The sequence below is a fragment of the Mus caroli genome, unplaced genomic scaffold (genome assembly GCF_978045245.1).
Source record: "Mus caroli unplaced genomic scaffold, Mus_caroli_1 scaffold_4, whole genome shotgun sequence".
NCBI classification, from domain to species: domain Eukaryota; kingdom Metazoa; phylum Chordata; class Mammalia; order Rodentia; family Muridae; genus Mus; species Mus caroli.
Genome location: NW_028227259.1, coordinates 142,688,898 through 142,705,309, shown reverse-complemented (window position 1 = coordinate 142,705,309; position 16,412 = coordinate 142,688,898). Strand labels below are relative to the sequence as shown.

The window sequence follows — 16,412 nt, the reverse complement described above, 5'->3', positions numbered from 1 at the left end:
ACTCCAGAAAGTCAAATAACCCCATTAAAAAATGGGGCTCAGAACTGAACAAAGAATTCTCACCTGAGGAATACCGAATGGCAGAGAAGCACCTGAAAAAATGTTCAACATCCTTAATCATCAGGGAAATGCAAATCAAAACAACCCTGAGATTCCACCTCACACCAGTCAGAATGGCTAAGATCAAAAATTCAGGTGACAGCAGATGCTGGCGAGGATGTGGAGAAAGAGGAACACTCCTCCATTGTTGGTGGGATTGCAAGCTTGTACAACCACTCTGGAAATCAGTCTGGAGGTTCCTCAGAAAATTGGACATAGTACTACCGGAGGATCCAGCAATACCTCTTTTAGGCATATATCCAGAAGATGTCCCAACCGGTAAGAAGGACACATGCTCCACTATGTTCATAGCAGCCCTATTTATAATAGCCAGAAGCTGGAAAGAACCCAGATGTCCCTCAACAGAGGAATGGATACAGAAATTATGGTACATTTACACAATGGAGTACTACTCAGCTATTAAAAAGAATGAATTTATGAAATTCCTAGCCAAATGGATGGACCTCGTGGGCATCATCTTGAGTGAAGTAACACAATCACAAAAGAACTCACACAATATGTATTCACTGATAAGTGGATATTAGCCCAAAACTTAGGATACCCAAGATATAAGATACAATTTGCTAAACGCATAAAACTCAAGAAGAATGAAGACCAAAGTGTGGACACTGTGCACCTTCTTAGAATTGGGAACAAAACACCCAGGGAAGGAGTTACAGAGACAAAGTTCGTAGCTGTGATGAAAGGATGGACCATTTAGAGACTGCCGTATCCAGGGATCCATCCCATAAGCAGCTTCTAAACGCTGACACCATTGCATACACTAGCAAGATTTTGCTGAAAGGACCCAAATATAGCTGTCTCTTGTGAGAAGATGCTGGGGCCTAGCAAACACAGGAGTGGATGTTCACAGTCAGCTATTGGATGTATCACAGGGCTCCCAATGGAGAAGCTAGAGAAAGTACCCAAGGAGCTAAAGGGATCTGCAACCCTATTGTTGGAACAACATTATGAACTAACCAGTACCCTGGAGCTCTTGTCTCTAGCTGCATATGTATCGAAAGATGGCCTAGTCGGCCATCACTGGAAAGAGAGGCCCATTGGACTTGCAAACTTTATATGCCCCATTACAGGGGAACGCCAGGGCCTAAAAGTGGGAGTGGGTGGGTAGGGAAGTGGGGGGGAGGGTATGGGGGACTTTTGGGATAGCATTGGAAATGTAATTGAGGAAAATACCTAATAAAAATATTAAAAAAAAAAAAAACGTGTTCTCGTGCTTTTTCAATTGGGAGACTTTTAATGAAAGCTTCTTTCCATAGGATTATAGGACAATTTAAGTATATATTAAGTGTATATATATATATATATGTGTGTGTGTGTGTATGTATATATACATATATATACACACATATAGTTTAAGTATATTAACGTATATTGTATATTAATATTTTAATTATATTATATGTATTAATTATATTATATGTATTAATTATACATTAATATAGTAATATATAAGTATATGTAGGTATCTGTTTAGTAAATCATCCAGTTTGTTTAGATTTTCCAATTTTGTGGGATACAGACTTTTGAAGTAAGACCTAATGATTTTTTTTTTTAATTTCCTCAGTGCCTGCTGTTATTTCCTCCTTTTCATTTCCAATTTTGTTAATTTGGACATTATCTTTCTGCCTTTTAGTAAGTTTGGCAAAGAGCTTCTCTATTGTGTTGACTTTCTGGAAGAACCAGCTCTTGGTTTAATTGATTCTTTGTATTGTTTTTTGTTTGTAATTGATTGAAGTCCTGAGTTTGACTACTCCCTGCCATCTACTCCTTTTAAGTATGTTTGCTTCTTTTTGTTTTAGGACTTTCACGCGTGCTGTTAGGTTGCTAGTATGAGATTTCACATATTTCTTTATGAAGGCACATAGTCCTTTGACATTTCCTCTTAGCACACTTTCATTGTTTGGGTATGTTGCGCCTTCATTTTCATTGAATTCTAGAAAATCTTTGAGTTATTCCTTCTTTGAGCCAGCCCTCACTGACAAGAGAGTACTTGGGTTCCCAGGAGTTTGTAGGCTTTCTGTTGTTGATGAAGTCCAGTTTTAATCTCTAATAGTCTAATGATATACCAAGGGTTAATCTTCTGGTATCTTTCTAGGCTTCCTTTTGACTGAGTATATGGTCAATTTTGGAGAAGATTCCTTTGGATGAAATGTTATGTAGATATCTGTTAACACCCTTTTTATTCATACCATCTGTTACTTTCTCTGATCTCTGTTAAGCTTCTGTTTTGATGACCTGCTCATTGATGAGAGTGGGAACTTGAAGTCACCCACTATTAATGTGTGGTTCAATGTGTGACTTAAACTTTAGTAATGTTTCTTTTATGAACATAAGTACCCTTGCTTTTGACAGATAGAATTGAGACATCAGCCTAGTGGATCATTCCTTTCATGAGTATGAAGTGACTTTCCCTGTCTTTTTTTTTATTAATTTTGGCTAAAAATTATTTTATTAGATATTAAAATAGTTACTACAGCTGGTTTCTTGAGTTTGTTTGCTTGGAAATATTTTTCTAACCATTTATTCAGAGTTAGTGTCTATCATTTTTTTCTTGTATGTGGCAAAATATTGGATCCTGTTTTCACAACCGATCTGTTTGCCTGTGTGTTTTTATTGGTGAATTGAGTCCATTGATGTTGAAAGATATTAATAACCAAAGATTGTTAGTTCCTGTTATTTTTATGTTGATATTGTATGTTTGTTTATGTGTGCGAATGTGTATTGGGGGGAGTGTGCGTGCGTGTATGTGTGTGAAGGAAAAAGATTCCCTTTAGTTTGGCTTGTGTGAAATTATTTTGTGTTTTCTTGGGTATAGCTAGTCTTGCTTAGTTGGAATTGTCCTTATAGTATCTACTCTTGGGATAGATTACTGGAAATATATTGTTTAAATTTGGTTTTATTGTAGAATATATTGGTTTCTCCATCCATGGTGATTGAAAGTTTTGCTGAGCATTGTAATGTGGACTGACATCTGTCTTCTCTTTGTGTCCACTTGACAGTTGTCCAGCCTTTCTTGAGAAGTCGGCATTATTTTGATAGATCTGACCTTATATGTTTGTTGGCTTTATCCCTTACAGCTTTCAATATTCTTACTTTGTCTTGTATATTTAGTGTTTTCATTATTATGTCACATGAAGATTTTTCTTTTTTGGTCCATATAATAATTTGTAAGCTTCTTGTGTGTTTATACCCATGTAGGTTAGGGAAATTTTTTTCTGTGATTTTGTTGAAGATATTTTCTGGTGTTTTCAGACAGAAAATCTCCTTCTTCTATTCCTATTGTTATATTTTCTCTTTTCATATTAGAGATTTCCTGGAAGTTTTGTATCAGAACTTTTTTTTTTTAGATTTAACATTTTCTTTGACTGGTATATCAATATCTTCTATTGCATCTTCTGTGCGTGAATGTGTCTCTTCCATCTCCTGTATTCTGTTGGTGATGCGTGAGTCTATGTCCCTGTTCTCTTTCTGGGTTTTCTCTCTCCAAGATTGCCTCAGTTTGTGGGTTTTTTTTTTTTTATTGCTTCTATTCCCATTTTTCAAGCTTGAACAGTTTTACTCATTTCTTTCACCAATTTCTTTTTCCTCTATTTCTTTAGGGGATTTATTTATTTCCTCTTTAAAGGTTTCTATCATCTTCACAAGATTAGATTCAAGGTCATTTTCTTTCATTCAAGGATATACAGAGCTTGCTGTAGTAGAATAGCAGAGTTCTAGTGGTGCCATATTATCCTGTCTTTTCTTTTTTTTTAATATATTTTATTACGTATTTTCCTCACTTACATTTCCAATGCTATCCCAAAAGTCCCCCATACCCTCCACCCTCTCCCCCATTTCCATACCCACCCGTTCCCTTTTTTTTTTTTTTTTTTTTTTTTGGCCCTGGCGTTCCCCTGTACTGGGGCATATACAGTTGGTGTGTCCAATGGGCCTCTCTTTCCAGTGATGGCTGACTAGGCCATCTTTTGATACATATGCAGCTAGAGTCAAGAGCTCCGGGGTACTGGTTAGTTCATAATGTTGTACCACCTATAGGGTTGCAGGTCCCTTTAGCTCCTTGGGTACTTTCTCTAGCTCCTCCATTGGGAGCCCTGTGATCCATCCACTAGCTGACTGTGAGCATCCACTTCTGTGTTTGCTAGGCCCCGGCATAGTCTCACAAGAGACAGCTATATCAGGGTCCTTTCAGCAAAATCTTGCTAGTGTATCCAATGGTGTCAGCGTTTAGAAGCTGATTATGGGATGGATCCCTGGGTATGGCAGTCTCTAGATGGTCCATCCTTTCGTCACAGCTCCAATCTTTGTTTCTGTAACTCCTTCCATGGATGTTATGTTCCCAATTCTAAGAAGGGGTACAGTGACCCCACTTTGGTCTTCATTCTTCTTGAGTTTCATGCGTTTAGCAAATTGTATCTTATATCTTGGGTATCCTAAGTTTTGGGCTAATATCCACTTATCAGTGAGTACATATTGTGTGAGTTCCTTTGTGATTGTGTTACCTCACTCAGGATGATGCCCTCCAGGTCCATCCATTTGGCTAGGAATTTCATAAATTCATTCTTTTTAATAGCTGAGTAGTACTCCATTATGTAAATGTACCACATTTTCTGTATCCATTCCTCTGTTGAGGGGCATCTGGGTCCTATTATAAATAAGGCTGCTATGAGCATAGTGGAGCATGTGTCCTTCTTACTGGTTGGAACATCTTCTGGATATATGCCCAGGAGAGGTATTGCTGGATCCTCCGGTAGTTCTATGTCCAATTTTCTAAGGAACCACCAGACTGATTTCCAGAGTGGTTGTACAAGCTTGCAATCCCACCAACAATGGAGGAGTGTTCCTCTTTCTCCACATCCTCGCCAGCATCTGCTGTCACCTGAATTTTTGATCTTAGCCATTCTGACTGGTGTGAGGTGGAATCTCAGGGTTGTTTTGATTTGCATTTCCCTGATGATTCGGGATGTTGAACATTTTTTCAGGTGCTTCTCAGCCATTCGGTATTCCTCAGGTGAGAATTCTTTGTTCAGTTCTGAGCCCCATTTTTTAATGGGGTTATTTGATTTTCTGGAGTCCACCTTCTTGAGTTCTTTATATATATTGGATATTAGTCCCCTATCTGATTTAGGATAGGTAAAGATCCTTTCCCAATCTGTTGGTGGTCTTTTTGTCTTATTGATGGTATCTTTTGCCTTGCAGAAGCTTTGCAGTTTCATGAGGTCCCATTTGTCAATTCTTGATCTTACCGTGCAAGCCATTGCTGTTCTGTTCAGGAATTTTTCCCCTGTGCCCATATCTTCAAGGCTTTTCCCCACTTTATCCTCTATAAGTTTCAGTGTCTCTGGTTTGATGTGAAGTTCCTTGATCCACTTAGATTTGACCTTAGTACAAGGAGATAGGAATGGATCGATTCGCATTCTTCTACATGATAACAACCAGTTGTGCCAGCACCATTTGTTGAAAATGCTGTCTTTCTTCCACTGGATAGTTTTAGCTCCCTTGTGGAAGATCAAGTGACCGTAGCTGTGTGGGTTCATTTCTGGGTCTTCAATTCTATTCCATTGGTCTACTTGTCTGTCACTGTACCAGTACCATGCAGTTTTTATCACAATTGCTCTGTAGTAAAGCTTTAGGTCCGGCATGGTGATTCCACCAGAGGTTCTTTTATCCTTGAGAAGAGTTTTTGCTATCCTAGGTTTTTTGTTATTCCAGATGAATTTGCAGATTGCTCTTTCTAATTCGTTGAAGAATTGAGTTGGAAATCCTGTCTTTTCTTGAGTGTATTCGTATTATAGCCTTTAGTCATCTTTTTGTCCCTGGTGTTGCCTGGCCTGATAGTTCCTCTTGGACTTTGGGACTGCATTTACAGTTAGTGTTTCTGTGTTGAACCAGATGGTTACAGGCCTCCATGGATAATAAATTATAGTGGACCAGAAGGTGTAAAAGAGAAGATAGCACTTTGAGGATTGCCTAAGTGTTATTTTCTTGGTCAAAATCTCACATTGACCTTGTTTTTCTATTAGATATGAGTATGCATAAATAAAGGAATAATGTTGTGTTAAGTGTGTTGGGGAATATTTTTGTGCCCAGAAATAGTGCAATAAAGGCAGGAATATTACCTAGGTGACCTACTATCAAAATTCTTCCCCAAACCCAGGGAGGTAAGAAGCTTCCTGATAGCCTACTTACCTAGCATGTATAAGAGTATGCAATTCTTCATCAACACTGCAATTCTTTTTTAATTTAAAACATCTTCTCTCAAAACTAGTGTTTCTTGGTCTCAAACTCCAGAACACATGACAATTTATTTTTGTTCATTTCTGTGTATAAACACAGTATCTAAAAGACATATCAACATTGTTTTGTGATTCTAATAGCTGAATAAATGTGATGATAGAATGAGCAAGCTTCTATTGCCCTTTTCCTGAAAGTAATAAGAAATACTTCAACACTCAATTTTTGAGTTAGTTTTTAGTTTCTATTCACAATTTTCAGAAAGTTAAGGAAACTTTATGTGATTCCTAATTATCTGCGAACATTAATTAGGAAAAAATGTTGAGTTATTCCTGAAATTTTTCATAATACTCCATCTTTGATTGCTTGTGTAAATTTATTTTATTCTGTCTTGTGCATTATTAGATAGCATGCATGCAGCTATATAACAAGATTCATTTCATGATTCTGCATTCAGATGGTAAATGTTTTGCTGATAAGGTCACTTATGGCACTTTTAAGTCATGTTTCTATAAAGGATTTCTTTTCAAAACATGTTCTGATTTTACAAACAGGGTAGTAGAAGCTTCCAGATATTTTCCACATTTATCCAATTTTCTAAGTTTTGGAAATTCGTATGAAAGATTGGTATGAATTGTCTGTTAAATATTTTCATAAAACTCTACCATGAATCTTTCTGGAGCTGAATTCTTCTTAGTGAGTGTGTGTTTTCATTTAAAAATCAATACTTCAATTACTTTTAAGTATGGTAGACTATATGTTATAATTATATTCATTTCTAGCACAATGATTCTTCTTGTTTTATTTCACCTAAATTATTGAATTTATCTATTATTAAATAAAATAACTGTCAAAAATTTAAATTTGTTTTTTCATATTTGTTTTCTTTTCTTTATAGCACTATTTCCTTTTCTTTACCGGATATATACCAAACTAAACATCTCCATGTTTCCAAGTGATGCTATAACATTTTTTACAAAATTTGTAGAGAAGACCAAAAAAAGTCGGCATGAAAATAGCAAAGAGGTAACATATGACAAAATTTCTTTCAATTCAAAGGCAATAATATCAAAAGTCACACATTCCTCATAGAAGACCCTATGAGATATTTGATGAATTTGGTCTGTTCAGTTGTACTGTGGCTTGCCTAGACCTTGGGCAGTTATGTTTGACAATAGAGATTGCCAATTGTATAACTAAGTTTTGCCTAATGCAGTCCATATGCTGTACAAGGAATGGTGACAGAAATTTGGTGACAGAAATGGTGACAGAAAATTGATAGCAGAAGTATGGCAGGAAGTCAGTATTGTGCCTGAGATGTCACCTGTTATTTTCTAGTATTCTGGGGTTTGCAGCATTTTTAGGTAATCATATAAAACCCACAAATTAGAGCCACAGACAGCAGTCAGTAATTATGCGATATGGGTTAAGAATGTGTCAAGGAAATGACAGATTGACATATATTCTGTGTACAGAATTTCTTTCTAAACAAGTGCCTATGACAGGAGAAGGCACTATAATCATCGATCCAGAGGCTTGTGCTCATCAACAGATGCTAAGAATCAGAGAAAGCCATGAGAAAAGAAAAAAGGTGTTGAGCATGGCAGCATGATACTAGACCATAATACATTTGTTGTTCTCCAAAATCTAATGATGAGTGTTTTGTTTTACTAGTGATTCAGGCAACAGTAGCTATATTCTAGCCTTACATAAGTTATAGCCTAGTAAGTATGTTTAAGTTCTTCATTAAATTTCCATTTTCAAGCTCCCAGAACACATATCTGCCTTTGATGTTTCTGTCTGCTTTCAGAACCCAGTAGATTTTCTTCAGCTGATGATAAACTCCCAAAATTCCAACAATGTGAAGGATTCCCAAAAAGGTAACTAAGGACACATTAGGGTCTAAAATATATGCACAGAATAAGGGGCTGGTTCTTAACATCTAAAGGGGTATTCAAGTAGAGGATGCAGCCTGTTAAATTTCGAAAAAGACAGATATGTGGACATATGCAGCAGCTTAAGGAATTTGTAAACACATACAGTATAAGAGTGCTCATATTCTGAAGATTACTGTGCCTTATACTTATGGCAAAGAATCTTCCTGCATGAAATCTAAAAAACCCTAGCTAGCTAACAAAGACCTGATTAGTTCAAAGACAGTTGATGTCTCTAATAGCAGGGATTGGGGGGAGGGAATCTCATGAGGGCTCATCCCTAAATAACAAGCTACAGAGATGAGTCTTCCTCAAGAATGAGCCACGTGAATAGCTATCCAATATCTAGATATCAGCCCAAGAAACAAATATATGTGATAACACTGAGAGAATTCATTACGTAATGTGTTTATGATTATTCATTTGTGTGTATGTTACAATGAAGATCAAGAAGTGGAGGCCATGTATATGGAAGTAAGTTGGGATGTGACATGGGAAGAATGAGGAATGGGGGAAATATATACTTAAGTAGTATTACATTTATAGTAATCTTAAAGCCATTTGTAATCATGACTTTCTAAAATTCTAGCCCAAAATTCTTCTATTATGTATGCATTACCTACACCAGCCAAATGCTTTCTCTGCCTCATGCAGAGCCATTGAATTAGAGACTTCTCCTGGAAATCTGCTTCCATGACATCCAATCAGGAGGTACAGTGTCCAAATAACAACATTCACTGTGGTTCACATGGCATAAGTGTTTACCAGTTTAAGAGACTTGGAAAATTTACTTTTTCTTTCATGGTGTTCTTGTATACTAAGGATGAAAAAAAAAAAAAAAAAAAAACACTGGGAGTGTATAAATGCCTTTTCTTTCTTTTACCCACTGTCACTGACTTTACTATTTCAATGCTGTGGGTTTTTCACTTTGGTTTTACTTTAATTTTTGCTTTTATTTTTGTTTTTGTACAGTAGTACTACAATGGCTGTAAAATCATACTTGTCATAATTTATCACTTATTCTATATTTGAAGTTAGTCCCTAGTTTACAAAGAGTATTGCTTTCTGATTTGTTTGCTTCTGCTATATCTAGTATTTTCTTCACATTTTACTATAGTAAAATATATTAGTGACTATAAAAATGTTAGGTTCTCCCATAGGGTCTATGAACTATTCAACAATGAACCTTTGGCCCAGTTACAAAGACCAGGATTGAGTTCTTTCTTAGCATTACACCACTATTACACCAATAGACATACCATGAAGAAGGCAAGTTATTATTTTGCCTCACAGGGTTTACGGCTAGGTAACACTGTTGATCACAGCCTCCAAGGATGAATAGAACCATTCTTCACTCTAAAATCTCACTACTAGAGATTAAACTTCTAGATTCCAGAAAAGCTTGATTTCTTTATGTCTGTGATATTAGTATGTAGTGCCTTCAGTAATAGAGTCTTATATTAGTCTTGGAGTATGACCAAGGACTCTTGTAATAACTTTAATGTTTTGTGCATGCAAACCAGAAACTAAAAACAGGAGGTAACCTATTATTGGCCCAAGTCTTTCTTTGTGAATGAATGTCTAGGAGAGCTTTTGTCTCTCTGTAAAAAGCTAAGTCAGTTTAAACTGCTTTTATTGTTATAGATATAAATATAGATATAGATATCAATGTATATATGTAATAGAGAGAGGAGGAGAGAGGGAGAGAAAGAGAGAGGGAGAGAGGGAGAGGGGGGAGAGATTTGTAAATATATATCTATATATATCACATGTGGTATTTTCTATGATTTTGGTCTTAGTTATCCCTGCTCTACGCTGGTCCTAAATTTTCCTGTAACATTACTTTAGTCATTTCAATTGTACCCAATATGCTTTTGTCTTCTTTCCCATAATCAACCTAATGACTAGTTATGAGATTTGTGGCTTATAGGGCTATTTAAGTACACATACCAAAAGACAAAGCTAACATCCATATATGAGAAAGAATGTCATGTGTAATTTGCCTTTCTGGACTTATTTTGTCATAGGCATAATAAATATTCAAGTTTCATCCATATCTCTGTGAATCTTACAATCTCAGTTTTCATAACACAGGCATTATATTGCACTATATGTATTCATGTATTTTCATTTTAGTTTATCATTTGATGGATGCCTAAGCTTTTGTGACTAGAAGATAGGTGATCATAGATATCCACAAGTATTCCTCCATTAGGAATAAGAATAATCTGAGAATATGCCCAATAGTGCTGTGTAGTAGAAATCATTTAATCTCACATTGGGTTTCTACCCTGCCTTTGGTTATTCACTTCCCAGATTAAAAAAAAAAATCTACCCAAACTTTATATTTATAATGAGCCTTAATCAGCACTGCTGCTGGGCAGATATCTGATGTGGAAACTTCTGGATTCTTTGGAAAGTCAATTTGCCTGATTGTGTTTTTCTGGGGAAAACATGTAAAGGAGTGTTTTCCTAAAGTGGACACAAATAAAAAGATGTTTTGCTGACGCAAGAATGTGAAAGGATGCATGACGAAGGATTCTTTCCTAAGGACACACATGTACTGGTTCACCTTACCTGCATTGTTGAGCTCCATTTGTCATGACTCCATAGAGTGAAACACACCAAAAATCTTCTGGTGGTATGCTGGTGGCTTCTTGCCACTTTTGTGGACTCAGGCCAATTGTCAGGGTGATATCAGCTGATACAGACTCACATAGAGTTTTGCTAAGACAGACTCACATACTGAGGCAAAACATGTGGCGATGCAAGATTCATGGAACACACATGCTTAGAGGTAGTGTAAATAGGACTCAACTGCTTGCATGTAGATTTAGCTTTGTGACACTTCTTGGTCTCGAGTCTTTTCTGATCTTCACTTTATTGTGAGAGGCACACTCAAGAACTTCTCCTGGCATCTTTGGAGGTCCTAATCAATCCTGATGACTTGTGCCTAATCAGCTGAGGCCTGTCTCTCTCTGATGGTCATACCACTACTTCTGATTTATGTTTTCTATCCTGAGTCTATTGGACTGGATTGCTGGCATCTTCCTGAAGTGTTTGCAAGTAGATTGAGCTGTCACTGCTGAATCCTATGAACTGAACTGGCAATTTCCTAATAACACAGATGGGATTTGCTCCAAAGAAGAAGTAAACAGATCTACTTCCCGTCTCCTAAGAATCTTATTATCTACCTCTCAAAGAAGGTCAAAGCATTTAAGAACTATTATTAAAAGTAGGGTTGAGAAAAATTTTAGCCTACAAATTACCCTCTATGATACTATGACTACTTCTGTATTAATAAACCCAGGTTATAATTTGCCAGCTCTGTGCAGCTCTTAAATTCAGTTGTCTAGCCTTCATGAGCATGTTTTCATGGTTCACCTACACCAGGGAAGCTTCCTCCTCTCACCAAATTCTTCTCTGTCCTTGTGGTCCTCCTCAGACCTCAAGCCTGGGAGATCTAAACCCGATTATGATTATGACTCTTCTGCCCACCTATTGGCTGTCAGCATCTTTATTTAACCAACAGTTTTAAATTAAGTATCAAAGTCACATTGTATGTACAGATTCTCTCATACCTAGATGCAACCAGGACTTGGAGACCAGTAGTTAGCATTGTAATACATAGCAAAGGACCACACCTCAACACTTCCCCTTTTTGTCTAAATAATAAGGCTCTTTCTATTGAATAATAAACAACATTCAGAAGGAACAATTATGAAACAAGTTATGAAATTACTAAGTTAGAGTTACATTCAAATAGTTCAGTCTGTTCATATCTGGCAACTCAGAAAAAAAAAAAAACGGTATTCTATATTCTATCCTGGTGAGTTAATTTCCATCCTAATTTGTAACTTAACTTAAAAGCATCTTCTTATACATAATTATCTTCCTAAATGCTAACCAACTTAAGTTTAATTGTTTGACCTGCATAGTCTTTGTGTTAGTTAGGGTTTTACTGCTGTGAACAGACACCATGACCAAGGCAAGTCTTATAAAAAACAACATTTAATTGGGGCTGGCTTACAGGTTCAGAGGTTCAGTCCATTATCATCAAGGTGGGAGCATGGCAGTATCCAGGCAGCATGTCGCAGGAGGAGCTAAGAGTTCTATGTCTTCATCCAAAGGCTGCTAGTGGAAGACTAACTTCCAGGCAACTAGGGTGAGGATCTTATACCCACACCCACAGTGACATACCCATTCCAACCAGGTCACACCTATTCCAACAAGGCCACACCTTCAAATGGTGCCACTCCCTGGTCCAAGGATATACAAACCATCACAGTCTTCAACCCCATAAAAGACCTGAGAAGCAATAAATATTACTTGAGTATGTACAAAGTGCAGGAACTGACAGAGAGAGCTGACTTCCTGGAAGTCCCCAATATTGCTTCTATAACATTGAAACATCCATCTTTAGCTTTCTGGACCAATGTATCTGACAGGTCTTAAGCGAAACAGGAATTATTAAGGACTATCATAATCTGTCTGGGCAAAGCTTAGCAACTGAGTATCTGCACAGCATTGTCTACAGGTGAAGTTAGGGCATTTCTTCACCAGTGGCTAGCTTGCCACTAGAAGCAACTGTACATGGAGGTTATTTGTGCTCATCATTTCTTTGAAGTAGAATTGTGGTGCTTTCAGGAGCACACATGTGTGACAATCAATAGATAAATAATAAATAATGAAATAATTTTAAATATCATAGTCTCTGGATCTCTAATGCTTTTGATTACCATCGATCTATTCATAGCATATCTGAACAAGAAAACACTGCCTATCTCCAGCTACGTATTATCTGTACAACCCAGGACAAATATCTGATATGACTATGAATTTGACTGACTATTAATTTGTATTAATTATCTTTAACAGTTTATAATATCAGCTATTAAAATGATTGGGAGTAAACCTTGTATTCTTAAAATGAGTTGCATAGACGTAGTACAACAAGGATTGAAACATACATATATTATGCTGTAACAAAATTAATCTTATCAATATCAAGAGATTTATATCAATGTAAACCTTAAACTTGTATCAATGTATAAAATTATGTACAAATGTAACAAAATATAACCTCAATTCTGCATCAAAATATAAAGATACTACCAATGTAGTATTATGGCTATAAAGTACTTTTTAGTTCAAGAGTACATTCAATAATCTAACCCTATTTGTTTAATTTCATACTTTTCAATCTCCTTTCCTTTACCTAAGAAAGAAAGAAGGATTAATGTGTAAGACCACAATTATACAGCCCTCATACTAGTGTGACATCCATTATCAAGTTAGCTCTCATGAGTTGCTGTTCGTTCTCCTGTGGGAGCCCCACATTCCAAGTAGACAAGCTGTCTGCTCAGAGTACCTTGAAATTCTACCCTTGAAATTCCATGTTAGCTCTTATGAGCATAGCTTTTATTTTTCTGTTGGATAAAAGCAAAACAACTCTGTCCCTACCCCAACTCTGCACATTGACAAGCAGAATACATCCTTCCTAGGGCAAAATGCGTTTTGGCAACAGAAAAGAATAACTTTTCAATTTGACATTATAAGCATACCATATGTTGATGAATAGATCCAGATGCCCACTTATATTTATACATATTTAAAATTGACTTGCATTTTATTTTTAATTGCCAAGGACCCTCCTAAGTATTAATAATCAAAAACCTATATAATACATTTAAGGAAAAACTGTCCTTTTGAATCCCAGACTACTGTTTTTAAGTGACTCTATCAGCAGAGGTTCCTGCCCTGACATTATTGTGCAGACCAGGCATGTCCAGAATTCATAGATCTGCCTGTTTTTGTCCCCAGTGTCTGCTATATTTTAGTTCATTGTGTTGAGCCCATGTTACTGGCTGAAATCATTCCCCAGACAGAGCTCTGCTTTAGTAGCAGCACCAAGTCATACCTGAGAAGGACACAGGCTGGTTGATGTTTCAACCTGATGTGCTGCCTGTAATGTCACTCAGTTTGGAAAATTTGCAATCGAATTTTGAAGGAGATTTTACTGAATCTGCAGATTGCTTTTGATATGTAGCTCTTTTTACAGTATTAATGCCACCAAATCTTCATGGAAGATATTTATGTTTCCTGGTGTCTTCTACACTTTCTTTTTCCAGTGTCTTAAAGGTTTTACTTTACAAGACTTTAACACTCTTACATTAATTCCAAGACATTTGTGAAACAACTGTGAATGAAATTGATTTTCTGATATCTATCCAGATTTTATTTTTTTTTTTGGTCATTTTTATTAGAAAGGTACTGATTTCTTACACACTAATTTTGAATCCTGCAATTTTATGAGTTTCAGACCTTGAAAAGGTTTTTAGACTCATAAGGACATAATTTCAATTTTTCAATTCTACTAATCTCGAAAATCTGAAATAACATATATGTATTTCTAGAGGTACATGACATGTTAAAGCTCTGTCAAGATGAAATAAATAATTTAAATAAACTCATTGTCTTTGTTAGGATTTTACTGTTATGAACAGACACCATGACCAAGGCAAGTCTCATAAAAAATAACATTTAATTGGGGTTGGCTTACAGGTTAAGTGGTTCAGTCCATTATCATCAAGGTAGAAGCATGACAGTATCCAGGCAGGCATGGCACAGGCAGAGAGCTGAGAGTTCTACATCTTCATCCAAAGGCTGCTAGTGGAAGACTGACTTCCAGGCAACTAGGGTGAGGATCTTATGCCCACAACCACAGTAACACACCTACTCCAAGCAGGTCACACCCATTCCAACAAGGCCACACCTCCAAATGGTACCACTCCCTGGTCCAAGAATATACAAACCATCACATTCCACTCCCTGGCCCCCATAGACTTATTCAAACACATGAGTCTATGGGGGGGGCATACTTAAACATAGCATAATGCAAAATGCATTTAGTCCAACTTTCAAAGTCCTCATATTCTATAGCAGTATCAACAATGTTAAAAGTCCAAAGTTCAAAGTCTCTTCTGAGATTCATCCAATCACTTAACTGTTATCCTCAAAAAAAGACAGGAAACCAGCTGGGCAAATTCCAAACTCTGCATCTCCATGGCTGATGTCAAAGCAGTCTTTAGATCTCCACTCCTTTTTCATCTTTGTTGACTGCAACAAACTGCTTCCTCCTGGGCTGGTTCCACTCCCTGTTAGCAGCTTTCCTCAGCATGTATCTTATGGCTCTGGCATCTTTAACATCTTTGAGTCTCCAAGGCAATTTCAATGTTACAGCTTCTTGTTCCAGTGTCTGAAATTCCACTTGATCTTTTGGGCTCCCCCTAAGGGCCCACTTCTCCAGCTCTGCCCTCTGTAGCACTCCAAGCCCAGGATGATCCACTCCACTATGGCTGCTGTTCTTGATGATCATCCTGACATCTCCAATACACTGGGGTGTTCCACTCTAACTAGGCTTCACCAATAGCTTCTCATAGGCTCTCTTCATGGTGCCAAGCCTCAAATCCTTTGCATGACCCCTTCAGTCCTAGGCCATCAACTACAGCTGAGGCTACACCTTCTCCAATGGCCTTCCATGACCTCTCACAGTGCCAAGCCTCAGCTGTTCTTCATGGCACCTTCATGCCTTCAAAACCAGTACCACCTGGGCGACCCTTACACATTACCAAGTCCTGCTGCTGCATGAGGTACAACCTTGGCTATCTCTGGAACACAGCTTCTCTGTGCTCCCAGAAAACAATTCCCAGAAGATTTCACCTCAGTGATGCTGGTCTCTTCTTAATCATTGCTAATTCCTTAGCTCCAGCTAACCAGCGTCAATTGCACCAGTAGTTCCTTCCATTCTTAACTCTAGAGCCAGAGCCACATGGCTGAAGCTGCCAAGTTCTGCTGCTTGCAGAAACTAGAACATGACCCCCTTATACTATCACATTATCACTAGCTTTATGTTTTCCAAATCCTTCACTGCCTAAACTTGGCTATCCTGGATCTTGCTCTGTAGATTGACCTTAAACACAGAGATCAGCATGCCTGTCTCATGGGATTAAAGGTGTGTACCACAATGCCTGGATCTAAATTTAGCTGGGTAGGATCTTGCCAAGGTCCCACTCCCTTAATCTGTTATCACCTAGAACACAGGATTTTGCTCCATTTCACTTC

At 37.3% G+C, this 16,412-nt stretch overlaps 1 protein-coding gene across 1 annotated transcript in view; it reads left to right on the top strand.

The window, feature by feature from the left end:
• LOC110294097 (cytochrome P450 3A13-like) overlaps positions 1 to 16,412 on the top strand; it is a 110,280-nt gene that overhangs the window by 67,988 nt on the left and 25,880 nt on the right. Inside the window, exons 8-9 of the mRNA XM_085837370.1 lie at positions 7,253 to 7,380; positions 8,165 to 8,234. Coding sequence (XP_085693496.1) covers positions 7,253 to 7,380; positions 8,165 to 8,234 — 198 coding nt within the window. The remainder of the gene's footprint in view (positions 1 to 7,252; positions 7,381 to 8,164; positions 8,235 to 16,412) is intronic.